At 35.9% G+C, this 11,733-nt stretch overlaps 3 protein-coding genes across 5 annotated transcripts; 1 reads left to right on the top strand and 2 right to left on the bottom strand.

Moving 5' to 3' along the window:
- The first annotated feature begins 17 nt into the window (after nucleotides 1–17).
- LOC130498955 (probable disease resistance RPP8-like protein 2) lies at nucleotides 18–617 on the top strand. Its single transcript, XM_056992819.1, has one exon. It carries the CDS (start codon nucleotides 18–20, stop codon nucleotides 615–617), a length of 600 nt encoding a protein of 199 aa, XP_056848799.1.
- Nucleotides 618–5,828: 5,211 nt separating this feature from the next.
- On the bottom strand, nucleotides 5,829–6,371 carry LOC130498954 (uncharacterized). Its single transcript, XM_056992818.1, has one exon. The coding sequence runs from the start codon at nucleotides 6,369–6,371 to the stop codon at nucleotides 5,829–5,831; it is 543 nt and encodes a 180-aa protein (XP_056848798.1).
- Nucleotides 6,372–7,562: 1,191 nt separating this feature from the next.
- LOC108844994 (agamous-like MADS-box protein AGL11) lies at nucleotides 7,563–8,503 on the bottom strand. 3 transcript variants are annotated; one of them, XM_056991755.1, is made up of 4 exons: nucleotides 8,367–8,503; nucleotides 8,211–8,252; nucleotides 8,102–8,143; nucleotides 7,563–7,993 (listed from the first exon to the last, which is right to left on the bottom strand). In XM_056991755.1, the coding sequence occupies exons 1-4, from the start codon at nucleotides 8,457–8,459 to the stop codon at nucleotides 7,808–7,810; spliced, it is 363 nt and encodes a 120-aa protein (XP_056847735.1). In that variant the 5' UTR covers nucleotides 8,460–8,503; the 3' UTR covers nucleotides 7,563–7,807. The 3 variants fall into 3 exon arrangements, with proteins under 3 accessions (XP_056847735.1, XP_056847736.1, XP_056847737.1); XM_056991756.1 differs by having other exon boundaries at nucleotides 7,855–7,989; XM_056991757.1 differs by having other exon boundaries at nucleotides 7,858–7,986.
- Between the last annotated feature and the right edge of the window lie 3,230 nt (nucleotides 8,504–11,733).

Genomic DNA, 11,733 nt, shown 5'->3' with positions numbered 1-11,733 from the left:
CTTTTTCTGGGCCCTACATGTTAAAATCCCTTTACAGAAACTGCAATAATTCTGCCCTTAGTGTACATGATCGCCGAAAAACACGTGCGGCTGATCATGGAGGTGGTGGTGACATCGTTCTTGATTTTATTCATCTGAAGGATTTAACATTGTCCATGCACATGCCAAAGTTTCTGGATCAGTATCGGTTCCCTCCACACCTTGCACACATATGGCTTATAGGTTGCCGCATGGAGGAGGATCCAATACCGATTCTTGAAAAGTTGCTTCACCTGAAGTCGGTTTATTTTTCGTCTGGTGCTTTCGTTGGGAAGAGAATGGTGTGCTCAAGAGGTGGCTTTCCTCAGCTACGTGCTCTGAAGATGTCTTATCAGAAAGAAATGGAAGAGTGGTGTGTAGAAGAAGGGTCCATGCCATGTCTTGGTACTTTGAGTATAGATAACTGCAAAAAGTTGAAGGAACTTCCTGATGGGCTCATGTCTATAACATCGTTAAAGGAACTGAAGATAGAGCGAATGAAGAGGGAGTGGTGGGAGAGATTGATACCAAGTGGAGAAGATTACTGCAAAGTCCAACATATACCCAGTGTTCAGTTTATCAACTGTGACGGCCACTAAGTAGGATAGCAGTAGTAGTCATGTGCCATTTCACAAAACTAATGACAAAAATATAAAAAATGATGTTATTATGCTATTTTAATTACGGTTTCGTGTGATTATTACACCATGACATTCATGTATAATTATTGTTTAAAATTTCAATTAATGGCAAGGTTATTGGAATTTAAAAAACACTCACATATTTGAAATATTTTAGAAATAAATTTATACAAATGTTTTTGATTGAATAATATCTAATTGTAAATTGTTTTATATTTTAATTTTTAAATTTTATAATCAGAAAATTATTATTTTCAGATAACAGGACAATATATAAAAGACTTATATATTTTTGACAATATTAATTTATAATCTAATATAACATATAAATATAATATTATTAACTTAAATTTTTAAGATTAAAAATATTATTTTAAAATAACAACTTAATATATGTAAGAATTATCTTTTATTTTTTGACAATACTATAATTTATAATCTAAGATAACATATAAATATAATATTATTAACTTAAAATTCGTTTTTAACTTTAAATTTTTTTAAAATATTACTTTCAGATAACAACACAATATATATAAGAATTATCTTTATATTTTTTACAATATAAATTTATAATATAAATTTATAATATAAATTTATACAAATGTTTTTGATTGAATGATATCTAATTGTAATTTGTTTTATATTTTATTTTTAACTTTCATAATTAAAAAAAATATATTATTTTCAGATAACAGCAGAATATATATATGAATTATTTTTTTTGACAATATTAATTTATAATCTAATATAACATATAATATAATATTATTAACTTAAATTTTTAAAATTAAAAAATATTATTTTCAGATAACAACTTAATATATGTAAGAATTATCTTTTATTTTTGAAAATATTAATTTATAATCTAATATAACACATAAATATAATATTATTAACTTAAAATTCGTTTTTAACTTTAAATTATTTTAAAATATTACTTTAAGATAACAACACAATATATATATATATAAATTATCTTTATATTTTTGATAATATTAATTTATAATTTAATATAACATATAAATATAATATTATTAATGTAAATTTTGTTTTTAATTATATAATAAATTATATATAAAATCATTAAAGGTAACAACGATATTAACCGTTCTAACTTTTAATGTGAGAGCTCCGTTGCGAAAAAATATTTCGCAAATAATAGTATAGATATTAACTAAAGAAAAGAAAACTCATTCTTATCTAAGAAAATGAAACTAAATTATTAAACCAATAGATGTATTTGTTACTTTTTTTTTTTGATAAAGAGATGTCTTTGTTACTTCCTTGCCCAATAGACGAGTCCGATGTTAAAAGCCCATACTCCATAGCCTGCGCTGCATCAAAAGCCTACATAGATATACTCCGAGCTTTAAACACTTTCATCTGCCACTTGCATGACCATTGGTTTGCAACCATTGGTTTGCATAAGGAAAGTGAAGGTGGGAATTGTATTTCTTTGGCAGTGTTCTCGTTGCACCCTAACGCCTATTGAAATTTTAACTTCATGCGTTTCTCAACTCTTTGAAAGGAAACTTCCCGCATGATGTCCAGTATCGGCTTCTTCTGGAAGTTCCAACGGTTTCGGACAGTGGCTTTTATCCTGAAAGTTCCAACGGTTCCCATGGTTCCACGGTCTCCCACTAACTCCCAGGTATATTAACTGTCTTCATTATTAATACCCTTTGCATACACCATTTTTCAACAATCCACAAACCAAAGCTGATAATTGTTGTCTCAGAGATAAGAACACAGGTTTTAACTGAATGATTTCTTATTGCTTGAAGAGAAAACAACGTACAATGATCTCTTAAATAGATCATGAAAGCACAACTAACAAACTCGAAACAGACTCCTACATTGACGTCAACAAACTGACTCAGTTTAATGACTTATTCAAACTCCTAAAACAAGGAAACTTCAACTACTCGATGACTTGCCTCTCACGCATAGCCGTTTATTCTTCATATCTTCCCCTAAACTGGAACTCCTCCCTTCCAGTTTAACTTTCTTTAGCTCCAACTCCCAAGCTCTTCCTCTGCTTCTCAAATGTGTCCCGTTTCACCGCCTTGGTCATGAAATCCGAAAGCTGCTCCAAGGTTGAACAATACTCAAGTTGAATGATTCCGTCGTTCACAAGCTCGCGCAGAAAGTGAAACCTGACATGTATGTGCTTGCTTCTTCCATGTAGTACCAAGTTCTTTGACAGCTTGATGGTTGAACTGTTGTCGCGGAGCATGGTAGTTCCTTCTTCTTGTTTAGCTCCAATCTCTTCTAAGATGTTTCTGAGCCATACTCCCTGACAGGCTCCATACGCAGCAGCTACAAACTCTGCTTCCGTTGTCGACAGTGTAACTATGGGTTGCTTCTTTGACGCCCAAGAAACAGCTCCACCACTTAGCATGAAGACGTAACCAGACGTGCTTCTTCTATCATCAACATCTCCAGCATAGTCACTGTCTGTATACCCAATCAATTCATCTTCTCCTCCCTTCTTGTACTGGATTCCATACTCACTAGTGCCTTGTACATACCTTAGGATTCTCTTAGCCGCCAACATATGTATCTCCCTCGGTTCTTCCATGTATCTACTCACAAGGTTTACTGAGTATGTTAAATCGGGTCTGGTAACAATGAGATACCTGAGACTTCCAATGAGCTGCTTGAACACTGTTGGATCAACTGCAGCACCTTCACCTTCCTTAGATAGCCTCTGTCCTGGAACGATTGGATTCTTGACTGGATTACAGTCCTCCATCCCAAACCTTCTCAAGATATCCATAGCATACTTGTGTTGACTGATGAAGATTCCATCTTGATCTTGAATCACTTCAACGCCTAAGAAGTACCTCAGTCGCCCAAGGTCTGTCATTGAGAACTCCTTCATCATTGACTCCTTGAACCCTTCTAATAATGCAACTGAGTTTCCAGTGTAAATCAGATCATCAACATACAAATTTACTATCAGGATCTCTGATCCACTCCTCTTCACGAACAGAGTATGCTCACAATAACACTTCTCAAATCCCTCTCTTGAGAAGTATCCTTCAATGCGAGTGTACCAAGCCCTAGGGGGTTGTTTCAAACCATAGAGTGCCTTCCTCAGTTTGTAAACCCTTCTTGTGTCTCGTTGATCTTCAAACCCCTCTGGTTGATCGACATAGACATCTTCTCTCAGCTCACCATGTAGGAAAGCGCTTTTCACGTCCAACTGAAACAACACCCAACCTCTTCGTGCTGCTGTGGCCAAGATGACACGAATCGTATCCCACCTCGCAACCGGTGCAGAAACTTCATGAAAATCAATACCTTCTCTTTGGTGATAACCCTTTGCCACCAATCTCGCTTTGAACTTGTCTACTTCTCCCTTCTCATTGTACTTCGTCTTGTAAACCCATTTCACTCCAATCACTTTAGCTCCCATAGGCAGTTCTACCAGCTCCCATGTATTATTTTCTTCAATGGACTTTATCTCTGTTTCCATTGCATCTCTCCATCTCTTGTCTTGAACTGCTTCTCTGAAGTTCTCAGGATCTCCTGGGGCAGCCACCATGACGTACTCTTCCTCTTCTTCCTCAACAAAGAGCCCCACGTAATCCTTCATCCAAACAGGTACTGATTTTCTTCTCCCACCAGACACTCTCTGAGCTGTTCCGCTTGTGTCTCCCAGCTCAGGCTCGCCTTCTTCTTGTCTCAGAGTATCTGTAACCTCTTCCTCAGTGTTTACTTCTTCTTCTGGTTGAATTACTTCTGCTTCACCTTCTTCATCTGTTTCCTCCACTAGTCTCTCCCAGACATAGCCATCTTCTTTCTGATTTTCTTCCCATTCCCAACCATGATCTTCATCAAACTTCACATCTTTGCTTATTATAACCTTCTTTGTATCTGGGTTGTAGAGACGGTATCTCTTTGCCTCCTTGCTTACTCCCAGCAAGACACACTTGACGCTCTTCTCGTCCAACTTGATCCTTCTCTCATAAGGTACCATCGCATAAGCAATACAGCCAAAGATTCTGATGTGAGCGATTGAAGGTTTGTGACCGCTCCATCGTTCTTCCGGCGTCGTGTCTCCAAGTGACTTAGATGGACTCCTGTTTAGAATGTGGACAGCATACTGAGCCGCTTCAGCCCAGAACTCCCTAGGTACAGACATACCAACAAGCATACACCTAGTCATGTTCATGACTGTTCTGTTTTTCCTCTCTGCAATGCCATTTTGGTGTGGTGTGTATGCGGTTGTTAATTGCCTCTTGATACCCTTCTCTTTGCAGTAGGCTTCAAACTCTTTGGAGTTGTACTCTCCTCCTCGATCTGACCTAAGGCACACCAAAGCCTGTCCAAGCTCTCTCTCTACTGCGGCTTTGAACATTTTGAAAGTCTGCAGAGCTTCTGACTTCTCTGCCAGAAAGTAAGACCAACATTTCCGACTGTAATCATCAATGAAGTTTATCATGTACCTCTTGTTGCTTGATGATACTGGTGTAATGGGTCCACAGATGTATGTGTGGACTAGTTGCAGGCCACGTTCTGACTTCCACACACTCTTCTTTGGTATGCTTTCGCGATTTTGTTTCCCCTTCATACACACATCGCACAAGCTCTTTTCTTCACTCATCTTGAAAGGTGTAAGTCCCAGTACCATCTCCTTTTTTGCTAGCTCTTGCATTCCTTTGTGACTGAGATGTCCAAGTCTCTTGTGCCACAGCTCTTCTGTCTTTCCTTCTGAGACTTGGAAGCACTTCTCTCCTTCATCTGTTTGCTTCATCTTTGCCACAACGATGAACATGCGGTTTTTACTCATCGTGGAATGCATCAGCAGCCTTCTCTGTTGTTTGTGCCATATTTCACAAACATCATCCTCAATGATGATTCTCAGCCCCTTCTGTTGCAGTTGACCCACGCTCAGAAGGTTGTTCTTGAGACCCGGCACAAAGTAGACTGATGTGATGGTTTGTGCTACTCCATTGATCTTCATGCTGAGATTTCTTCCCTCAACTTTCATTCTTCTGTCATCTCCGAGTTTCACATTTGAACGAAAGCTGCTATCAAGGTCTCCAAACCAGCTCCTGGTTCCACACATGTGGTTACTGCAACCGGAGTCAAGGAACCAGACGTGTTCTTCTTCTTCATGGACTGTCTCCACATGTGCCATGAGTAACACATCTTCTTCTAGCTCTGCATAATTGGCATTCTTCTCCCAGTCTGGACACTCATACTTGTAGTGCCCCTTCTTGTGACACTTGTAGCATTCAACCATCTCCTTATTGAAGCCTGAGCTTCCTCTTCCTCTGCCTTGATATCCTCCTCGTCCTCTGAAGTTGGCACTTCCCCGACCTCTACTTCCATCAGACTTCCATCTTCCTTATATCTCAGAGCATGTTCTTCTCCTACATGTCTGATTAGCTTCTGCTCATGTACCATTAAGGAGCTCTGCAATCCATCAACTGTAAGATCCTTTATGTCGTTGGATTCTTCAATCGCACACACAACATATGTGAACTTCTCGACAAGCATTCTCAAAATCTTCTCTACCACCTTTGAGTCAGCCATCTCTTCTCCAAGATTACGCATGTCGTTCACCACACGCATTACTCTCGAGAAGTACTCTAATATGGCTTCTCCTTCCTTCATCTCCAACACCTCGAAGTCACGTCTCAGCCTCTGTAACTGAGCACTTTGAACCCTCTGGTTCCCTTGGTACTTCTGCTTCATTGAATCCCATAGATCCTTTGCCGTATCCTTCTTCATGATTGTCTTAAGAATTGACTTGTCTATTGACGCAAACAAGTAATTCTTTACCTTGAGATCCTTCAGTTCCTTCTCTGCTAGCTCAGTTCTCTGCACACCAGTGAGAATCATGTTCCTCTCCGGTCTTGTGATCCCAGTTTCAATGAGCTCCCACCACTCCTTGGATCTGAGCAGATTCTCCATCAACATGGCCCAGTACTCGTAGTCTCCATCAAATTTCGGAATGCTCAGCAATGAATCCTTGTCTCCCATCTTCTTCTTCTCACACCAGAGTCGTAATAGGCTCTGATACCACTTGTTGTCTCAGAGATAAGAACACAGGTTTTAACTGAATGATTTCTTATTGCTTGAAGAGAAAACAACGTACAATGATCTCTTAAATAGATCATGAAAAGACAACTAACAAACTCGAAACAGACTCCTACATTGACGTCAACAAGCTGACTCAGTGTAATGACTTATTCAAACTCCTAAAAACCAGGAAACTTCAACTACTTGATGACTTGCCTCTCACGCATAGCCGTTTATTCTTCAATAATACCCAGACTTACAACCCTCTGCATATGCAACTTTGTGCAACACACCAGCACTTTAACAACAGTACTAAAATGGTTTACTCCATAGATTGAACAACAACTACATTTACCACCCAGCGCTTGCGTGGGGCCCGTCCCTAGTAAACAACAACCAGACACGAGAGCAACTACGAACAACAACAAAGAAACTGAGCACAAGCAACACAATGCAAGCGATTAATAAGATAATAATGGGACAGGCTCAGACCAAGCAATCCGGAAAACCAGCGGGAGAGACCTATACGAACGGAGGTTGAACGCCGCGGTGGGAGAAGCCTTCCTCAAGCAATCACCGATGTCCTAAACTCATCTGCTTTTGGTCTCTTAGATCTGAGAACCAGGACGTGACTACCCCAACCGCAGAAAAACGGAGACAACGGAGGAGAGAAGAGAAGCAGAGACGGAACGATGGACAGACGAGAAGAACGGCTAAGGTCTGGCGGCCGCACGACAGCAGCGACTGCCGTAAACAGAGCAGAAAAGCGACAGAGGGAGGGAGAGAGAGAGAGAGAGAGAGAGAGAGAGAGAGAGAGAGAGAGAGAGAGAGAGAGAGAGAGAGAGAGAGAGAGAGAGTGAAAATATTATGTTCCTTACTCACATGTATAGCTACGTTCGACAATTTCAGATGAATCATCGATCAGATACCATACTATGTTTGATATGAAACAGTAAAACGAGTCAATGGACAAACCTTCATTGTACTTTTGGAGATATAATAATATTACCAAACATATTTTATGTAGAAATATATCTGATGAGCAGGGGATTTTCAGAACGCGAAGCTTTATAATCCATTATTGCAGCTCGTTTTTTTTTGCCAAAATATTATCCAAGATGAGTTTTCTTGTCGGGATCAGAGTAAGAAAATCCATGGCCAGCTCCAGATCCAGAACCAGTAGTCATAATGCTATGAGCAAAGTAATTGCGAGATGTTAAGGCCTCGATCGCAGTCATCTCCGTACCACTAACCATTTGATGATGGTGTTGTTGAAACCTCTCCACTTCTGCTATCTTTTATTAAAAATATTAATGAGCTATATTAATGACTTTTAGATGACTTATGGATGTGACTATGGAATTAACAAACACATGCATTAGTTCTTCTTTTTTTTCTCTTACCTTGGTTCGGAGATAGATACTCTCATTATCAAGCTCAATCTCCTGCAGAATATACCATATTCAAAGAATTTTCTCAAGAAATATTGGGAAATTGGTATGTGATACTCACCGTTTTCTGCAGGCTCTCAATTTCAGCTAGAAGCAACTCATGCTATTTCTTGCAAGAACACAAAGCAGATTTAAAATATGTATATATATATAAATTCAGGGAAATAATATAGAAGGGTTATAAATAAGTGTCTTATAAGATGTTTTAGCTACGTACCTTCTTGGACCTGATCCTAGATATGGCTTTCTCAAGACGATTCTCAACCTGTTTTAGTTCCTTGACATTTAAGGCACTCAAAGAGTCTCCCATCAGATTCCTACAACATTATAAATTAAAAACGTGTTACAATCAATACATATAATGTAATCCACACAGTAATAACACAAGCAACTCTCCAGAACATGACACATCAGATTTTTAGAAGCTTGTGAGATTGCCATGTCAATAAATGAAAAAACTATGAAAACCAATCAAATCATTTCGTTTGTACACATCAGTTTTGTCTCGTGCTTTGCCTTTTCTTCTTTGTTTGTATCACCACTTTCACTTGTCCAAGATTTACGATCAGAAATATTGAAAATCAGATGAGCTTCTACTGCTACTGTGCGGCCTCCTTTTCACGCCGTAAGCCCCCTCCTCATGCCTTAACCACCGTATACGTCGCCATCGATCAGATTGATTGAAAGTGGGGAAGGAAAACGCTTGGGGCGGCACAAGCAAGAGTGGATGGTAATCTGACTTGCTCGGATCTCGACTTTGGTGGTTGGTACCGCTCGGATGGTATCATCGGTGGATTGTGAAGATTCGGGGCGTCGAGTGATGGTGAAGACCAGCAGCTCTGACGTCGCTCCTTTCTCCTCCACGTCTTGGTTCTGCCGCATAACACCAACAAGAGCAAAGATGAGTCTATGGACAGCAGATGCGGTGGATCCAAAGGTGATTAGTTCGCAAGAGGAAGGTGGAGACAAACACCACATCTTTTCCTCACACAAGAAAGAGAAGAAGATTTGAAGGAAGAACCAAGAACAATACGAAGGCTGAAGAGGGGAAGAAGAGAACATAATACGAAGAAGTGGTTAAAAGCATTGGTGATTACCACACAAAGAAGAAGACGGTTTGGCTTTAGGTAGAAGGAGATAGATATACTTATATAATTTATACACGTGTTAGGTTAACGTGAATAAGAAAAATTGAGCTTTGGTTTGATAAAAGAAATTAATTAGACAAACCAAACCGGTTTTAGTAAACCAAAGCGATTAGATGATGTTGAATCTGATATGAATGTTGATTTTTAAAGAAAAAAACAGAAGACGAGAACCTGTTTTTATAACTGGAAGGAACCTATTATATTTATATAACTAGGAGTTTTAACCGCACTTGCGGGCTTAACAATTTTACAAAAAATTGTATATGAATATATTATCAATTCAAAATTCACTAAAATAAAGTATTCTTATGCTTTTGAAATATTTAATATTTAGTTAAGAATTAAAATTTATCATACGATTTTTTTCTATTTTAAGAAAACATCTTTCGTTATGCAGAATAAACTTAAAACATTCATATATACATAAAATTATATATGTGGATTTATATTTATTTTTAAAATCTTATGATGTACAATATTTATGGATAACATAATATAGAATCTTTTAGATAATGATGATTATCAAGTTAATGAAATTTTTAAAAACTTCTGAATAATTATATATTAACAAAACTTATCGAATTATCTATTAAAAATAATAAAGACTTTAACGCTTTATGGATTAAAGTGAGAACAAAAAACTAACTTCACATAATAAATATAAATACTTTTAATTCTTTGCTATATATATATATATTGAAATAAAGTCGGTTTGATATTACTAAACCAAATATAATATAAACATATAAATAGATATTTTAGTTATACTTAAATAAATATAATATAAATTTAATTATGACATTGTGGTTATAGTTTTTAGTTATTCTCAAGATAAATATAAAGATAAATTATAAGAAAAATAATTAAAATATTTATTAAGATTAATTATTGAAAATAAAATATAACTAAACATAAAATTACGGGAACCATGACAAATAAGAAAAAAACTAAAATTATGGAGAGTATGAAAAGTAATCGGTTTGATATTACTAACCCAAAGATAATAAAGACATATATATATATATATATATATATATATATATATATATATATATTAGTTATACTTAAGTAAATATAATATAAATATGACATTGTGGTTAGAATTTTTTTGTTATTCTCAAGATAATGACAAATTATAAGCAAAATCACTAAAATATATATATTAAGATTAATAATTAAAAATAAGTATGACTAAACCTAAAATTACAGGAAACATGACAAATATAATATAAAATTATATAATTTTTTAATTTTACTTAAATATATATAATATAAATTTAAATATGACATTATGATTAGAATTTTTAAGTTATTCTCAAGATAAAGATAATGATAAATTATAAGTAAATCATTAAAATATTTACTAAAATTAATAATTAAGAATAAAATATGAATAAACCTAAAATTATAGAAAACATGACCAATAAATAAAAAACCTAAAAATATGGAGAAGCTGACACATAAGCCAAATCACTTTTTAAATAATAGTATAGATTTGATTTTGGATAACAAAAAAAAATTTAATTTGGAAACAGATTATAGTATTATTAGATTTCATCATTGTGGATCGGAAATATGTTTGATGAACTCTTCATTTTTTTCCATGTACATCCGAAATATCAAGCTTGGTGGCAAATAACAATGACACCAGTGAATTATTATATTTCATCATTTCAACAAGTGTTGAAATAATAACGACGATACTGAAAAAATGCTGGATAGTTTTTGATTCCAAGATTTGTTAACCAAGATCCAATTAGGTTTCACTCAGAAATTTTTGAAAAAGCCTATTGCAGTTCACTGAAAATCTGTTTATTTTTGGTTCCTTGGGATATCATAGGCTGAGATTGAGCAGATGCCTGATATAAACAAGAAACTTAGGTTTTATGTTAGATGGTTCCAACAAGTAAGTGGAATCTAAAAACAAAAGAGTAAGTGGAATCTGTGTCTAAAAGAAAGAAAATCTGTGTTATTCTTTAGAATTTGCACAGAAAGATGCAGTGCACATCAATGAGTTATCTTCTGCAATGGGTAATTACATCACAAAACCTTTGAGGTTGGAGAAGAAAAAACTAACCTAAGAGACTATAGACTAAACATACTAAAATACATAATTTGATGCTATGGCCGAATATTGAAGAGACAATCCCGCAGCGTAGCGCGGGTAATTATCTAGTAGATATAAAAACATAAGCTTCCAGTGTTCTAAAGCTGCTTCCTTTTTGCAGGAAGCCAACAAAGAGCGGATTCAACGTTCTAGATGCTCATGTTCGAGCTGATATTGGAATCAATACTTGGAAATCACGTTTTGCCTAAAATTTATTGTAAAATATCCCGATTTTTATGATGATTAAGCCAAACAAGGAATGTGTAGTTAATAATTCAAAACTGTATATGCCTATATCTATTATTTCGAATCACAACTAACAAATATTT

Source organism: Raphanus sativus, chromosome 8 (genome assembly GCF_000801105.2).
Source record: "Raphanus sativus cultivar WK10039 chromosome 8, ASM80110v3, whole genome shotgun sequence".
Lineage (NCBI taxonomy): Eukaryota > Viridiplantae > Streptophyta > Magnoliopsida > Brassicales > Brassicaceae > Raphanus > Raphanus sativus.
This window is presented reverse-complemented; position numbering and strand designations above follow the sequence as displayed.

Bases quoted from the DNA above. Each gene is read 5' to 3' on its own strand.
- LOC108844994 (XM_056991755.1), bottom strand. From the start codon at position 8,459: ATGGGAGACTCTTTGAGTGCCTTAAATGTCAAGGAACTAAAACAGGTT. The intron at 8,253-8,366 runs GTACGTAGCTAA...TGCAAGAAATAG, and splicing joins CTAGGATCAGGTCCAAGAAG to CATGAGTTGCTTCTAGCTGA. The intron at 7,994-8,101 runs GTAAGAGAAAAA...TTTTAATAAAAG, and splicing joins GTATCTATCTCCGAACCAAG to ATAGCAGAAGTGGAGAGGTT.
- LOC130498955 (XM_056992819.1), top strand. From the start codon at position 18: ATGTTAAAATCCCTTTACAGAAACTGCAATAATTCTGCCCTTAGTGTA.
- LOC130498954 (XM_056992818.1), bottom strand. From the start codon at position 6,371: ATGAAGCAGAAGTACCAAGGGAACCAGAGGGTTCAAAGTGCTCAGTTA.